The 13,699-nt window shown below is 27.2% G+C and overlaps 1 protein-coding gene across 1 annotated transcript; it reads left to right on the forward strand.

Annotated features, from left to right (window-relative positions):
* Positions 1-1,516: 1,516 nt before the first annotated feature.
* On the forward strand, positions 1,517-12,351 carry edl (ETS-domain lacking). The gene is made up of 3 exons (XM_014425089.2): positions 1,517-1,631; positions 10,020-10,104; positions 11,596-12,351. The coding sequence occupies exons 2-3, from the start codon at positions 10,026-10,028 to the stop codon at positions 11,826-11,828; spliced, it is 312 nt and encodes a 103-aa protein (XP_014280575.1). The 5' UTR covers positions 1,517-1,631; positions 10,020-10,025; the 3' UTR covers positions 11,829-12,351.
* The last annotated feature ends 1,348 nt before the right edge of the window (positions 12,352-13,699 follow it).

Raw genomic sequence — 13,699 nt, forward strand, 5'->3', positions numbered from 1 at the left:
AAAATGACCTAAGTGGTCGAAACGTTGGAAGGTTTTAAAAAGAATAAAGTTGAGAAAAAGGATCAAATTTGTTTTTAAATTAACTATCGATATTTCAGTACGTTCCATACAAAATTTTTATGAAATGTTGCTTTTTAAAAAGCTATTTCTCGAGAACTATTGAACGTAAATATCTCTATTAGAGCTTATATTTTAGCAAATTTACTCTACTTTAAATAATGCTCTATTAGATTTTCTATTGTTGTTGGTAGTTGTAAAGATATTGAGCTCCAAGTAGAAAATTAATTATTTTTAAAGTTTTGAAACAGCCGCCATTTTTTATTCCTCCTACCTATACTTGACAGACTCATCAATTTTGACTAGTAATTATACATAGTTTTCAATTAAGTAATCAAAAATTGGGGTGAGATAACTGCCTTTTTTGTCCTCTTGGACTCTTGTTCTATAATTGAACATCATTTAAACTAGAGTAAATTTCCTAAAAATATTATCCCTCATAGAAGATATATGTGTTCAGTAGGTTCTGAGAAACAGTTTTTTAAAAAACAATAATGAAACATCAGTAATTATGAATTTATTTTTGGAAAACTATATATCAGGAATCATTGTACTATAAAGTAATTTATAACATTTAATATGAATTTGGTGAATGACACTAATCTTCCTGGTTTAAGTGTAATAATTTGTTTCATATACATCAACAACAACGTTTCGGGAAAATCTCTTATCTTCAGGTTGCTATAAAACCAAATTCAACAAAACTTATAACATGTGCTTACAACATCATATCTATTCATACACTATTTACCTGATAACAAATATTTTAATTATAAAGTATAATTATCTCCTTATTTTATCATTAGTGCTAATATTCAATATTATTGTTGTAGTTTAATAAATAAAAAAACTTTTTATATTATCAACAGTTATGCATTTTTAAGGAGAATAATTACCTTCCTGGAGGTTATCTTTCATATATGATAACAACCATATAGACTATAAACAATTGTCTCCTACCTCTATTACACTAAATTATTACACAAGCAAGGAAGATTAGTGTCATCAAATTCATATTAAATCTATAAACTGTTCCAGTAGAAGATTATTAATTTAAGTAATATATAACGTTTATCTTGATAGGAGTAGTCATTTTATTATATTTGTCAAACTGAATTCACAAAATGTTTATTTCTAGTTGTTCAGGTAAAAGTTTTGATTTATGAAAAAATATATCTGAGGATCTATTAGACGTACGTAGTACGTACTACGTACTACGTAGTACGTAGTAAGTATTAATAATTTTAATACTGGTATTTAAAAAATCTGGTTGTTATAATTTTTTTTTTTTTAATTGAGATTTAAATTGTAATATCAGAGAAGACATTTTTAAAAACTGCCTATTATTTTGAATTTTTTTTCCCAAATCGCAATAGACACCTATCCCTTCCTAAAAGGGCAGCTGAGCAGTTGTTGGGAAGGGGGGAGGGGGGCGAGAAATCGGGAGAGGGGGTGACATCTGGCTTCCTGTGGGGGTATCCCAGGTAGACCTTCGTTCCACGTTCAGTCTGTCCGTGATCTTGGGAGTGTGTGCTTGTGTCTTCTTTCCCTTCTTGGACTGTTCCGAACTAAAGGTGAGTCATAGTATGTTTACGTACGTTTATTTAGTGCGTTATTCCTCTAGTTTGTTTACTACGTATCTTAAATATATATTTTGAGTAATACGTTCAGTTCTTAATTCGATATTTATTATAGGTATTCTAAGATTAACGTAACTTTCGCAAAAAAACGATATCCGCAAATTAACTTCAAATGAGTCTTGACACTTGATCTCTAGTTACCATTGGTTGACAAATATATAATTTTTCTTTATAGTTTCAGTGTTTAGAGTAATTATATTTCTGTAGACTTTTATAAAATTTGAGCGGTGGAATTTTTATTTACATAACAATATCTTCTTTAAAATACTTTTTAATTAAAAAAACTTAAAAGCTGTACAAATCACGACGTTTCGTAAGTTTTAAACTACATCATCAGGATATGTACTTCAATTAAACAAATACATTAGTTTCTACTTACTAAATAAATTGTTTTGTTTTTTAAATTAACTTAAGTATGACCTCCGGTTACCATAGATAAATGAATTATTTTTAATTTTTCTTTTCAGAATATCGGTTTTTAGGTAAATTCTATTTCGGTAGATTTTTATAAAATTTTTGGTGGAGGAGTAAATTTTATTTAAAAGAAAAAAAAAAAAAGTGTCTTCCTTAAAATATTTAATCATCCATGTTATAAATCTTATACTTGGTATAAGATTTATAACATGGATGATTAAATATTTTCGGTCAATATAAAAATAACAGAATGATATTTTTATATTGACCGAAAATATTTAATCATCCATGTACTTATTTATAATAAATAAAATTTTAATATAGCACACAATTACAACTTACAATTAAAACAAACCCGAGAAATTTGAGTATAGTTGCCGATATTATTGGTAAATTAAAAATATAAGAGTTTAAGGTTATAAAATTAAAGATGTGGTCACAAGTAGAAATAATTTGGAAAGTAAACAAATTAGAGAACCAGGTAATCCTTGGCATAGCTGAGTGTAACATTTAAGTGGAATTGTTAAGTGTTTTAAATAATAAATTGTTTCTTAATTAACGAAATTTTCAAGATACATAAAACTCAGAATCTGGATTTTTAAATTAATTTCTAAATAATCTTTACGTCTCCTGAGAAGTGGGTTTTTTTTTTAAGAAGGTAGTTCACCGTATGAATTATATTGTAGGAAGATAGTCCGGGTGCCGGTCAATAAAGGTATCAAAATAGTAAAAGAAAACTATTGTTAACCAATGTTTCGTCCCACTTTGCAGGGCTTCCTCAGAGCTATCAGATTGAAAGAAAGATGACAATTCAACAACTCAGTTTCTAGTTGCTGTTGTTGTTGATTGTTGCTTAAAGGCGTAAAACCCTCTGGTCATCAACGCCTATGGCAAGATAAAAGTAAAAAAAAAATTAATAAATAACGAAATACAAAATACAAAAATTTAAAAAAAAATAATTAAGAAAAAATAAAATAAAATAAGTAAAAAACATAAAAAAATAAAAATGGAAGAGGAGTTATAATTTATAAAGAAGGCGATGTGCTTTTAAAAATTTAAACACTCGTGTAATTTTAGCTTACTCAGTTTCTAGTTATCTTCCTACAATCAGATTATTTTTCTGTATAATGTATGGTATTCACTCACTTTCATCAAACATTTTGAAGACTGGTTATCTTTTTTAGTATTTTACCTTTTTTCATAAGTACCAGCCCTGATGAAGCCCTTCAAAGCGGGGCGAAACGTTGATTAACACTAAATATTTTTTCTACTATTTTGTACCTTTAAGGTTTTTTTGGTTTTTTTTTTTTCAGAAATATCAATCCTATTCTCTTTTATTTTCTATCATTCTAGAATTGTAGGATAAAATATTTTCACATTTATCTCTAACTAACACATGTACAAAGGCAATATGATCAACTGATAATGAAAACGTATTAACACTGAATTCCAGACCATTGTTTATACATATGACCAATTATTAAATTGCTCGCGCTACTATATTTTTTTCCGAAACGTCAGATTATCGATTAAGTTCTATGGACTATGTTAAAAAAATAATGATAAAGATAGTATCATAATTTTGAACAGTGTTGTCTTTACCTCATGGGCTCACTTAATCCCATGAAATATTAATTACCCCATTAATAAAGGCCCATAAGAGTTCCTAAGTAATTTTTTTTCTGACTTAATTTATTGATTCAAGACTGTCTTCAGATATAAGACTACCAACAAATATGATAACTTGTAAATTATGAAGAAAAAAAAATTACCTGAGTAATATGGTAGAGGCCAGTACACATCAGTACCTCCTCCTGACTTTAAATGATTTCATTAGTTAACTAAGGAGATCCATCATCCAGCTCCTTTTTTATCTTATAAGTCTTCGGTACCTGTTGTAGAGAATGTTCGTAATAGCTATACCTTGTACTAGTTGATTGGTGTGGTGGTATTGTATGATGTTTTAATGTGTTCTTGTACATTAAGTATGTTTAAGTCAGTTTGCCGCGTTCTGTTACTGATGTACCATGGAGATCTTATAAACTGACGTAGTATTTTTTATTGAAATGTTAGTAATTTGTTAATGTAAATATTTTTTTATTGTTATATATTTGCGAAGTATATATCCAAATGGGTTTCAGTAAGTAGATGTATGTGTATAGTCGCTATCTCAGTTTCAGGGCGGTTCGTCTATGAAATAGAGAGTAAAGGAGCTATAGACGCTTATTTAAAATAAGCCCGATTAATTAACTGATTTAACTTTCTTTTTTAGTACTATTTATTACTTTTCAAATAATACATAAATATAAAATAATTATTTCGACTATTATGTTGTTTATTTCAGTTGATAACCCAAATGTTTCTTATCTACGCGACCCTCATTTTTTAAAGTGTTCAGGTCACACTTGGTTAAATTCAAGCTTTAAAGGATATAAGAACTTGGAGGAAGCAAATCCTGTTTGATCCTAATAAACTGTCTCACTTAAATTAATTATTAAAAACTATTAAATTTAAAAAAAAATTTGATCCTTTTTTCTCAACTTTATTTTTTTCAAAACCTTCCAACGTTTCGACCCTTAGGCCATTTTCAAGGATACCTTTACTTTGTTGTCATTTTCTCTTTTAAAATTCTTAAAAATGCCGGCTAATTGCCTTTGTCCCATCTATAACTTCTTCTATATAACTTTTTCTTAAATTTAAAACTTGTATTAACCACTTCTCTTCTTCTTTCATTTACATTTCCAAACATTAAACGGAACCTACCTTCCGTATCCTTGAAAATGACCTGAGGGTCGAAACGTTGTAAGGTTTTGGAAAAAAATAAAGTTGAGAAAAAAGGATCAAATTTGTTTTTAAATAAACTAAACCGCTCTCAAACAAGAATATATTAATAAAAATTAAATTAAAAACTATTTTTAATACGAAGCAATTACTCATATCTAATTTTCCAATTATATGGGTAGACTATGTTACGTTACTACGAATTAATTTAGATTGATTAAAAACCAAAGAATTATTGTTTACTATTATGGTAAATAAAGATAAGAAGATAGTTGACGGTGGATAATATATAAGAGAAGATAGTTTAGGTAGGAGAAGATATATAAAAGGTTTCTCATCAGATCTATGATGTATCTATATGAGGAGAAGGTGGTTCGGGGTGCGGTCAGACAATAACGCAAATAAGTTAGAAATATTTATTTAATAGTGCCAACGTTTCGGCCAGAATTTCCAGCCTTCATCAATAATAGAAGATCAGAAATCTAAGTGACACTTAATATCTAACACTTAGATTTCCGATCTCCTATAATTAGCCCTGATGAAGGCTGGAAATTCTGGCCGAAACGTTGGCATTATTAAATAAGTTTTCTAACTTATTTGTGTTATTTTCTGACCGCACCCCGAACCACCTTCTCCTCATATAGATACATCATAGATCTGATGAGAAACCTTTTATATATTTTTTAATAAATAAATTAGTCTACTGTATGTAAGTTTAGACAATATACTTTAATTATCAATAAAAAAAACTAACTTGGCGGATTTTATTAACATAATTCGAGGAACATTTACAAAAAAAATAAATCTGACGCGATTAACATGGATTGTAGATTTTTAATCTTTTTTCCTGAATTTTAATCATATCCGTTGTCTATCTCATTTCCGCCAAAGAGTATATTTGTCCTTTCCCATGTTTCATCTACCGTTCCAGGCGACTTCTTCCGAGACTGACGAGTCTTTAAAGAGTCAGTCTCTGGAGAAATCACATGGAACGGTGCGTGATATAGGATTAGCTTGGATTGTAGATCATTATTAAGGAAATTTAAAGAAAGACGATTTAAAAAAAAAATCATCACGGCTCAAAATAATCAGAATTATTTTAGATTTTTTTTTAGAAGTTATTCTATAAATTATAATAATTTTGCAGTACCTTAATTAGACCAAAATGTGATAGTTGAACATAAGTAAACTTTATCTGGGTTGAAACCCTGGTTTGAATGACTCATCCAGGGTCTGTGTGAAGAATGAGGTGTCTGGCATTGATGAAGCAATAAACTAGGTCATTGGCATGTGATGTCTATCAGTGAAGTTTATATATATATATATATATATTTGGGGGGGGGTTAGAAAAATGAAAAAAAAAAATTGTATTTGCTAATTTACCAAAACAATTTTGGAAATATTAGCACTCTAAGTATCGTTTATAATAACCTATTTTAAATACAATAATCTCCTTGAAGTTGTTCTGATATTACTTAATACCAGGTTTTTAAATTTTTAAGAAAGATTTCAACTCCTTCCCTTTATAAAGTCATTCCTAATAGTCATTCATCTGGAGTCATAGTGTAGTCATTGTCTAAGAACTTCTAATTTTTAGTCAGTCCATGCTTAGGCATTGAAAAAGCTGTTCTAAAACATAAGTACAATTTTAAATTGTTTCAGTCACAAATAAATTCATTCACAAAGACCTTAACATCCTATTCCTTGCAGATTTGACCCAAAACAGATATGCGTCTTTTCATTCCAAACTCCTTAACCATCCTAACTCATTAATTCTTAATCTTTCATCCTTAACAATCCCTGATAATCCTCCAAGGCGTCTGAAAAGAAGATGGCCACGGGACCTTCTAATTTAAATTAATGTTTGAAGTACCACCAATGGGTGGTTCTTTCCCAAGATTTTCAAGTGTATATAAAACATACTACATATTTACCTATTGTATTATTTTGTACAGTTGTAAATTACATTAAATAAATAATTTAAAAAAAAAAAATTATTTCAAAAGTACATATGAGAAGTTTTCTATCATAAATTTATTTATCCACCTTTGTAGAATCATTATTGAAAATATTGATTTGTAACACTTATTTGTCTGGGGAAATTTAAATTTTGAAATTAAGTTAAAAAGTTTTAACTGTAGAACTTTTATTTATAACCAAAAACTTACAAAAATAGTTCTAATTGTAGTCACACCTCCTGAATTAAAATTTAGAAAGTTACTGTGTTTTATGACTGTTAAATATTTTTTTCGTTTCTTAATGAGGTATTGTTCAAAAGGAAATGGAGAGATACGTAATACATTTTGAACCTCTGTATATTGTTTACTGTAGTTTATTTCTAGGACTACACAATATGGTACCTATTGTGAAGGAAGTTAAAAAAAAAAAAAAAGGACCACAATGTGCAGGAAGTATTTTGTGCTATACAGGAAGCCCTTTAGGGGACATAGAAACTGAGAAAATAATAAATGGGATACGGATTCATTAATCTTCCATTCATGTAATACAATAAATTAAATTTTTGGCGGTTTTGAATTTTATCCACTCATATTTTGCTAAAATTTTTATGTTTAATTGACATCTCATAAATTTTAAAATATCCTTTATTTTTAAATTAAAATACTACATATACATCTCTAATAGTTAGAATTCAACTAGTATTTATTGATGATCTAAATATAAAAATATATATGACATCAAATATAGTCAAACATTAGCAAGTTCTAAAAATATATTATGATTAGAGAAACACACTCAAACATTTACTTTAAATAGTTTTGTTTGTTGAACTTGTATAATTACAATGTTGCTAACTGTTAAACTCAGCATGACTGGTAGTTTTTTGGGACTCCGTTATGTTATTTTTCTTCTTTTTACATGATATAAAACGTTCAATATATATGCCTTTACTAATGTACTTATTTATGTATTTCTATAGAAATGTATAATGGTACCTTAAAAAAGAAAAAATCAATTCAGAACGCCAAAATGTATGACAAATGTATTTATGGGTTCTTGAGACCCATCTGTCACTCTTTGGGTTAGTGACATATGGCACTACCAACAGCACTTTAGAATAACAACATAACTATTCTTATGAAAATAATGATTTAATATTTTTTAAATAATTTAGAACATTAACTCTAATTTTTATGGAAATGAATAAATACATTTCTTTTATTTAAAATAAATAAATCATTTTTATTGTTTGTACAGATTCCCCAAAGAGTTCTAAAATTAATTTATTTTAAAAATTATTAATATTTTAAATTCATACTTTACTCAGAACATTTACCTTGGAATTATAAACAGTGTACATATTTGCGCTGATATTATTTTCACCATTGTAATATACTTATGCATTCAATAATTACACAAAATAAAAGGTTCAAATGTTTTTTCTCTTATTTTCATGTGTAGTATTTGTGAAAAAATAATTTATTGGCATTTTTTTTATTGTTATATATTTAACACTCAATTTGACATGATCCGAGTTTAATTTTTTTAATTTAATTTTTATGTATATTAGTTAAATTCAAACCATTAGAAGTATAAAACTGTGATACTTTAAAATTTTCAAAATAATCTGTTTAACAATAATTATAAAGAGATTAATATTATAAATTTAAATTGATTAATAAAATTATGGATTATTGTAAAAAAAAAAAATAATTAAAAGTTTTCATTATTTATCTAACGGAATATTATATACTAACCTACAAGCATGGTACGTACATGACATCATATAGAGTACTAAGATTTCTATTATAGCAAAACAGACATCCAAACAAACATATTGAAAAACTTTCTCCACTTTCACTTCCAATTGAATATATTCATTGCCATAAAAACAAAATGTAGTGAGATATTCTCAGAAATTCAATAAGACAAATTCAACAATTCTTAATTGAATGTGCTTCATTGCAGATAGAGCCACTAGCTAGCAAAGACTTTTTGAGATACAAGTATAATTTCAACTATTTCATTTTAATATATAAATGAGCTTCTAAGGTTGACTTATATTCCTTAATACTATATTAAATTAAATCAATAAATCAAATTAGATAGCATCTATAGCTCAAATTTTATTAAACATTGTAGAAACCTAATTAACTAACCTACTATTCATAATCACTAAAAAAATGGAAATTAACTAATCAACTTCTAAAATTTTGTTTACAAATCTTTAAAATTAAAAAAAAATGTTGTTGGATAAATTGTGATGTATTTACAAATTTTTTCTCACTTTTAAATATTTCTTGATGTTATCATATATCATAAGTAAAATTATTTTTTAAAAAATTAATTTTGCTCAATTTTATAGCTTGATTTAGTTAGTATGGATACATGATTTGTTCAATTTTATATTGTAGTGATATTTTACACCTCTTGTTGAATAAAAGGAAAAGGTATTCACTGTTACAAAGAACAGAACAGAGACATTATTAATTAAAGAATTAAGTGTTGAATATTTAAATAAAAAAATTAAAACGGTTGATTAATATTAATAATGTAAAGATAAAATTGTTATTATCAATCAAGATTCAACCACCAAATTTTATTTTATTTTATTTAATATTTAAATTTATGTTTATATTTATCTTTTAAATTTTAATTGTTTGTACGTATATAAGAAAGAACATCTCTTATATAAATAATCAATGTTTTCTCCTACAATCAAGTATTCCAAACATTTTCAATTTGATTATTTACTAATATCGAATTAATAAAACTTGTAGTCAGATGTGTTAATTGTGTAATGTTTCTATAGCTACCAAATAAATACAGTGTATCAAAATTATCATTCAGATAATAATTTAATATCAAGACACCAGTTTTAACAATAGTAATACCAACCAAATCTAATCTGTAATTACTCTAGAGTAATCAAAAAGATATAAAACAAATATTTTTTTATTGTTATTAAAATTGAAATGAAAATTAATTATTATTCCCTTTGCACTAAAATTTTAAATTCTCAATTATTTCAAACATACTGGTCTGAAAATTAAGGCAACACTGTGTAACCAGTATTGATTTCCTCTCATTACTCACACACTGTTTCTGAAAGCTGATAATCTCCAAAACCTTTATCAGTATTTTAATACTGAATATTTTTCATTTCAGATCAAAATGCAGACCGAACTATTAGCAAGTCCGAATTACACTCAGTGGTATCCCACTGCTGACATGGAGCCTAACATTCCAGAAGGTAAACAGATATTTATTTTTATTTACTTAAGATTTATTTATAAAATTTATTGAACATTGAAGAGTGACAATTTTAATTCTAGAGAAGCTAATTTTTGTATATCTGAAGTAGAGTACGTTAAATTAGAATTGAAGGGTTTGTTCTAAAAAGGGAAGTAACTAGGTAAAAGTAATTCGGTTTTAGGAAAAATAAATTAAAATATTTTTTAATTGTTATAAAAAATCATCTTCCAAAATTAATGTTTGCTGTTTCTTTTTTATGTGATAGTAATTACCTGAATCATGTATTTTGAGGATTTCCTGAAAAAAAAAATTTTAAATTTGTATTTACTTTCTTTTACATTTCCATCCATCACATATGTATAAATAAAATTAAAAATAATAATTGTTATAACTAGCGAGAAAGGCAGCTTCATCTCTTGAGTAATATGAGAACTAATGATTAGAGCTTATGAATATCTGATGATATTAATTTTTTTTGCAGCAAACCCTTCAATAGTCATATATGAGAAAGTCTTTAGATCGAGGGTTTAATGAAGACTATATATTTAACTTTCTGTTATATGAAACTAATATTTAGCGCACTATGCTTTCTAAGAAAAAAATATCCCATAATATGGAAATTTAAGTTTGCTTAGGTTCGAATATTTATATCTTTGACTTTTTTTAATTATATAATAATTTTTTTGTTGCAACCCATCATTTTTCCATCTTCTTCAAAATAAAATCTAGAGGGGAAGCATTGTTTTTTATTCAATATTTATAAACGATTCTCATTTTGTATATTTGCAAGTATCTATTATAATTTTTATTAATTGACCTTTCAATAAATGTTTCAATTGTAAATTATTTAATATGAGGAGACAGCTTGGATTGCAGTCAGTGAAGTAGTAATCAACAAAGCTTATTTTATTAATGGCATAAAATAAATTGCAACAGTACTGTCATGCCAGTTAATTTTTTCATGACCAGTAGCTTTACTAAAATAACATATACTGCCAGCTGCTATGATATACCTTGTGTTGTAGTAATATCATATTAACAACTATCATACTGTTTATACTGTAGTAGTGACCATGGGCCAATTAACTCTAAAACATTTTTGTTTCAAAACATAAGCATTAAACTAAAATTTATTTTATTTAAACCTGTTCGATAATTTTTATAGAGTAATCTTTTGAAATAAAAATTCTTGCATAACATGTAATATGTTTTTAAATAAAAATGATGCAGTAGCTGTTATTGTGAAATCTATGAAAAAAATAATGGTTTTGGAATCTGCTGGTTTAGGCTTCATTAAGAGGGAGCAATTGTCTCCATGGTTACACGTTACATCAGGCAGGTTCTAGAAGATGTAAAATATTTAACTTATTTTTGCCATTTTCTGACTAATAACACTTTTACCATCTTATTTTTAGCTTCTTTAATATCCCTTGAATACAGTTTTTCATTTTCCTACTAGATGAAACTATAATGGAAATTATTCTTACAGATCCAAGATACTGGACAAGAAATGACGTAGCAACTTGGCTCCATCACATGGGAACTCTTCATCAATTGCCAGCTATACCTACTGATAGGTTCATCATGAATGGAAAAGCTCTATGCCTGATGACCGTGACCATGTTCTTGGACAGGGTTCCTCTCGGCGGAAAACTACTCTACAAGGACTTCCAGCTCCGTCTCGCTCGGGCTATGTACAATGCAGAATTATACCAAAGCTGAGCTCGTTATAAATTATCTTATAGAACTAGAAGCATAAGACCAGAACATTAAAACTGGTTATAATCTGTGGAGACTGGGCACGCATACCCCAAAATGTATAAAAATCATTTGTTACTTAGTTTTCAGTGGTGACTAAATAGATTATTACTTCTAATGGTAGTATTTTTTTCTTTAACACCTGATAATAGGTCTTCATTGTTTTTTTAAAAAAAAAGTCACCATTTAAGGAGTTCAATGTATAAAAGAACTTGTTTTTTTGCACGGTTTTGTAATCCTTTAAATTTATAGGGATTAGCATATTATTTAAATCTTAAATGTAACAAAACAATATATACTACCTGTATATTTATTATATAATTTAAAATCCAAAGATGTTTATATTAAAATTTTATCGATACACTTGTAATGTAATTTACTGTTGTATTGACCCTTATGTACATAATGTAAATGTTTTTTAAAAAAATTCTTATGTTAAATAAGAAGTAATTTAATTGTGAAATAAATATTTATAGTAAAAACTTTATTTTAGAAATGCTATTTAATATAGTAGTTTTGTCAACCCTTTTCCCGAAAAAATATCCTATATTTAATATTGTTTTGACATATAGCCTCAGGTTTTATTTTTATGAAATGTTAAATAGCCAAAACTGTTGAATTTTAAGAGACTTGAAAACATGAAATAAAGTTAGTAGTAGCAATATATGTGCTCAAAACAACTGTGTAAAAAATTAAGAATTATTCTTTTGGTTTTTATAGGTTTTTTTCTGATTATAATTCATTAGTTGTGCACTATGGTTTCTTCAGTATTATCGATTTCAACTATTCATGTTTGTTTGATACACAAGGAGTACATGAACAAATGCATCTAGTTAAGCGAATGACTTCCACATATTATGTTGAAAAACCAAAATTCCTTTCATTAAAAAAATTGAAATGAATAAAAGCATCTTCAAATTATCTGTAAGAACAGTTTTATCTTATACCAACTACAGTCTTATTGCATAAAAAGAACTGTCATATAAAAAAAAGAAGGATGGAATATATATAATAGATAGATAAAAATATTATGAGTTCCATGGAAACTTAGACAGAATATTATTTAAATAATTGGTCCCAAATTACAATAATTTTTTTAACCACTTGTAATAGATATTCTTTCAAACTCATCTTTATTATACATCAATAGCCATAGAAAAACAACCACTAAAAATTTCAGCTTCGAAGGAATCTCATGATAAAATTATGGCCTTGTACCTACAATAGCTGTTTTTACACTGTTATAGCTATGTCTCTATGGGTCATATAGTAATATTGTATAGCATACCTTTAAATTTAAAACAGGGAATTTAAAACATGGTTTAAATTTTGTAATTTGTTTTTTTTTAATTTTGTATTTGATGTGTTTCATTGAAAATACCATGGGCTGTGTTAACTTGCGACAAATCTACTATCTTTGGAAGAGTCAATATGAGGACCCCATATTAGAAAATAACTCCAGTCCATAGTAACATCTTGAAAATACGTCAAATTCAAAAATAAGCCAACATTTTTTTCTTTGTCAGATGTTATCAGTCAACAATCAATGTTATCAGTTATCTAAGAATCAGGCTATTTTCAAACAATAATGTACTTAGAAATTAATAATTTTTTCATTAATATTAAAGTTCAGCATTAGCTTCACCTTCAAAATAATATATATATATATATAAGTTACGGTATGAGTCAGCTGTTATTTCGATGTCAGCTGACTGAGGAGATCAGCTGATCGAGGGTATATAAGAGATGTACCGAATACAATAAAAGGAGTGTTTTACAGCAGTTCAAGCGAGTTAGATCTTATTCCTTCTTCTCTGTTTTTACATTTTGCTTTC

This window comes from Halyomorpha halys, unplaced genomic scaffold (genome assembly GCF_000696795.3).
Source record: "Halyomorpha halys isolate HHAL.00 unplaced genomic scaffold, Hhal_1.1 Scaffold28.1, whole genome shotgun sequence".
NCBI lineage: Eukaryota > Metazoa > Arthropoda > Insecta > Hemiptera > Pentatomidae > Halyomorpha > Halyomorpha halys.

Bases quoted from the DNA above. Each gene is read 5' to 3' on its own strand.
- edl (XM_014425089.2), top strand. From the start codon at position 10,026: ATGCAGACCGAACTATTAGCAAGTCCGAATTACACTCAGTGGTATCCC. The intron at 10,105-11,595 runs GTAAACAGATAT...TTATTCTTACAG, and splicing joins GGAGCCTAACATTCCAGAAG to ATCCAAGATACTGGACAAGA.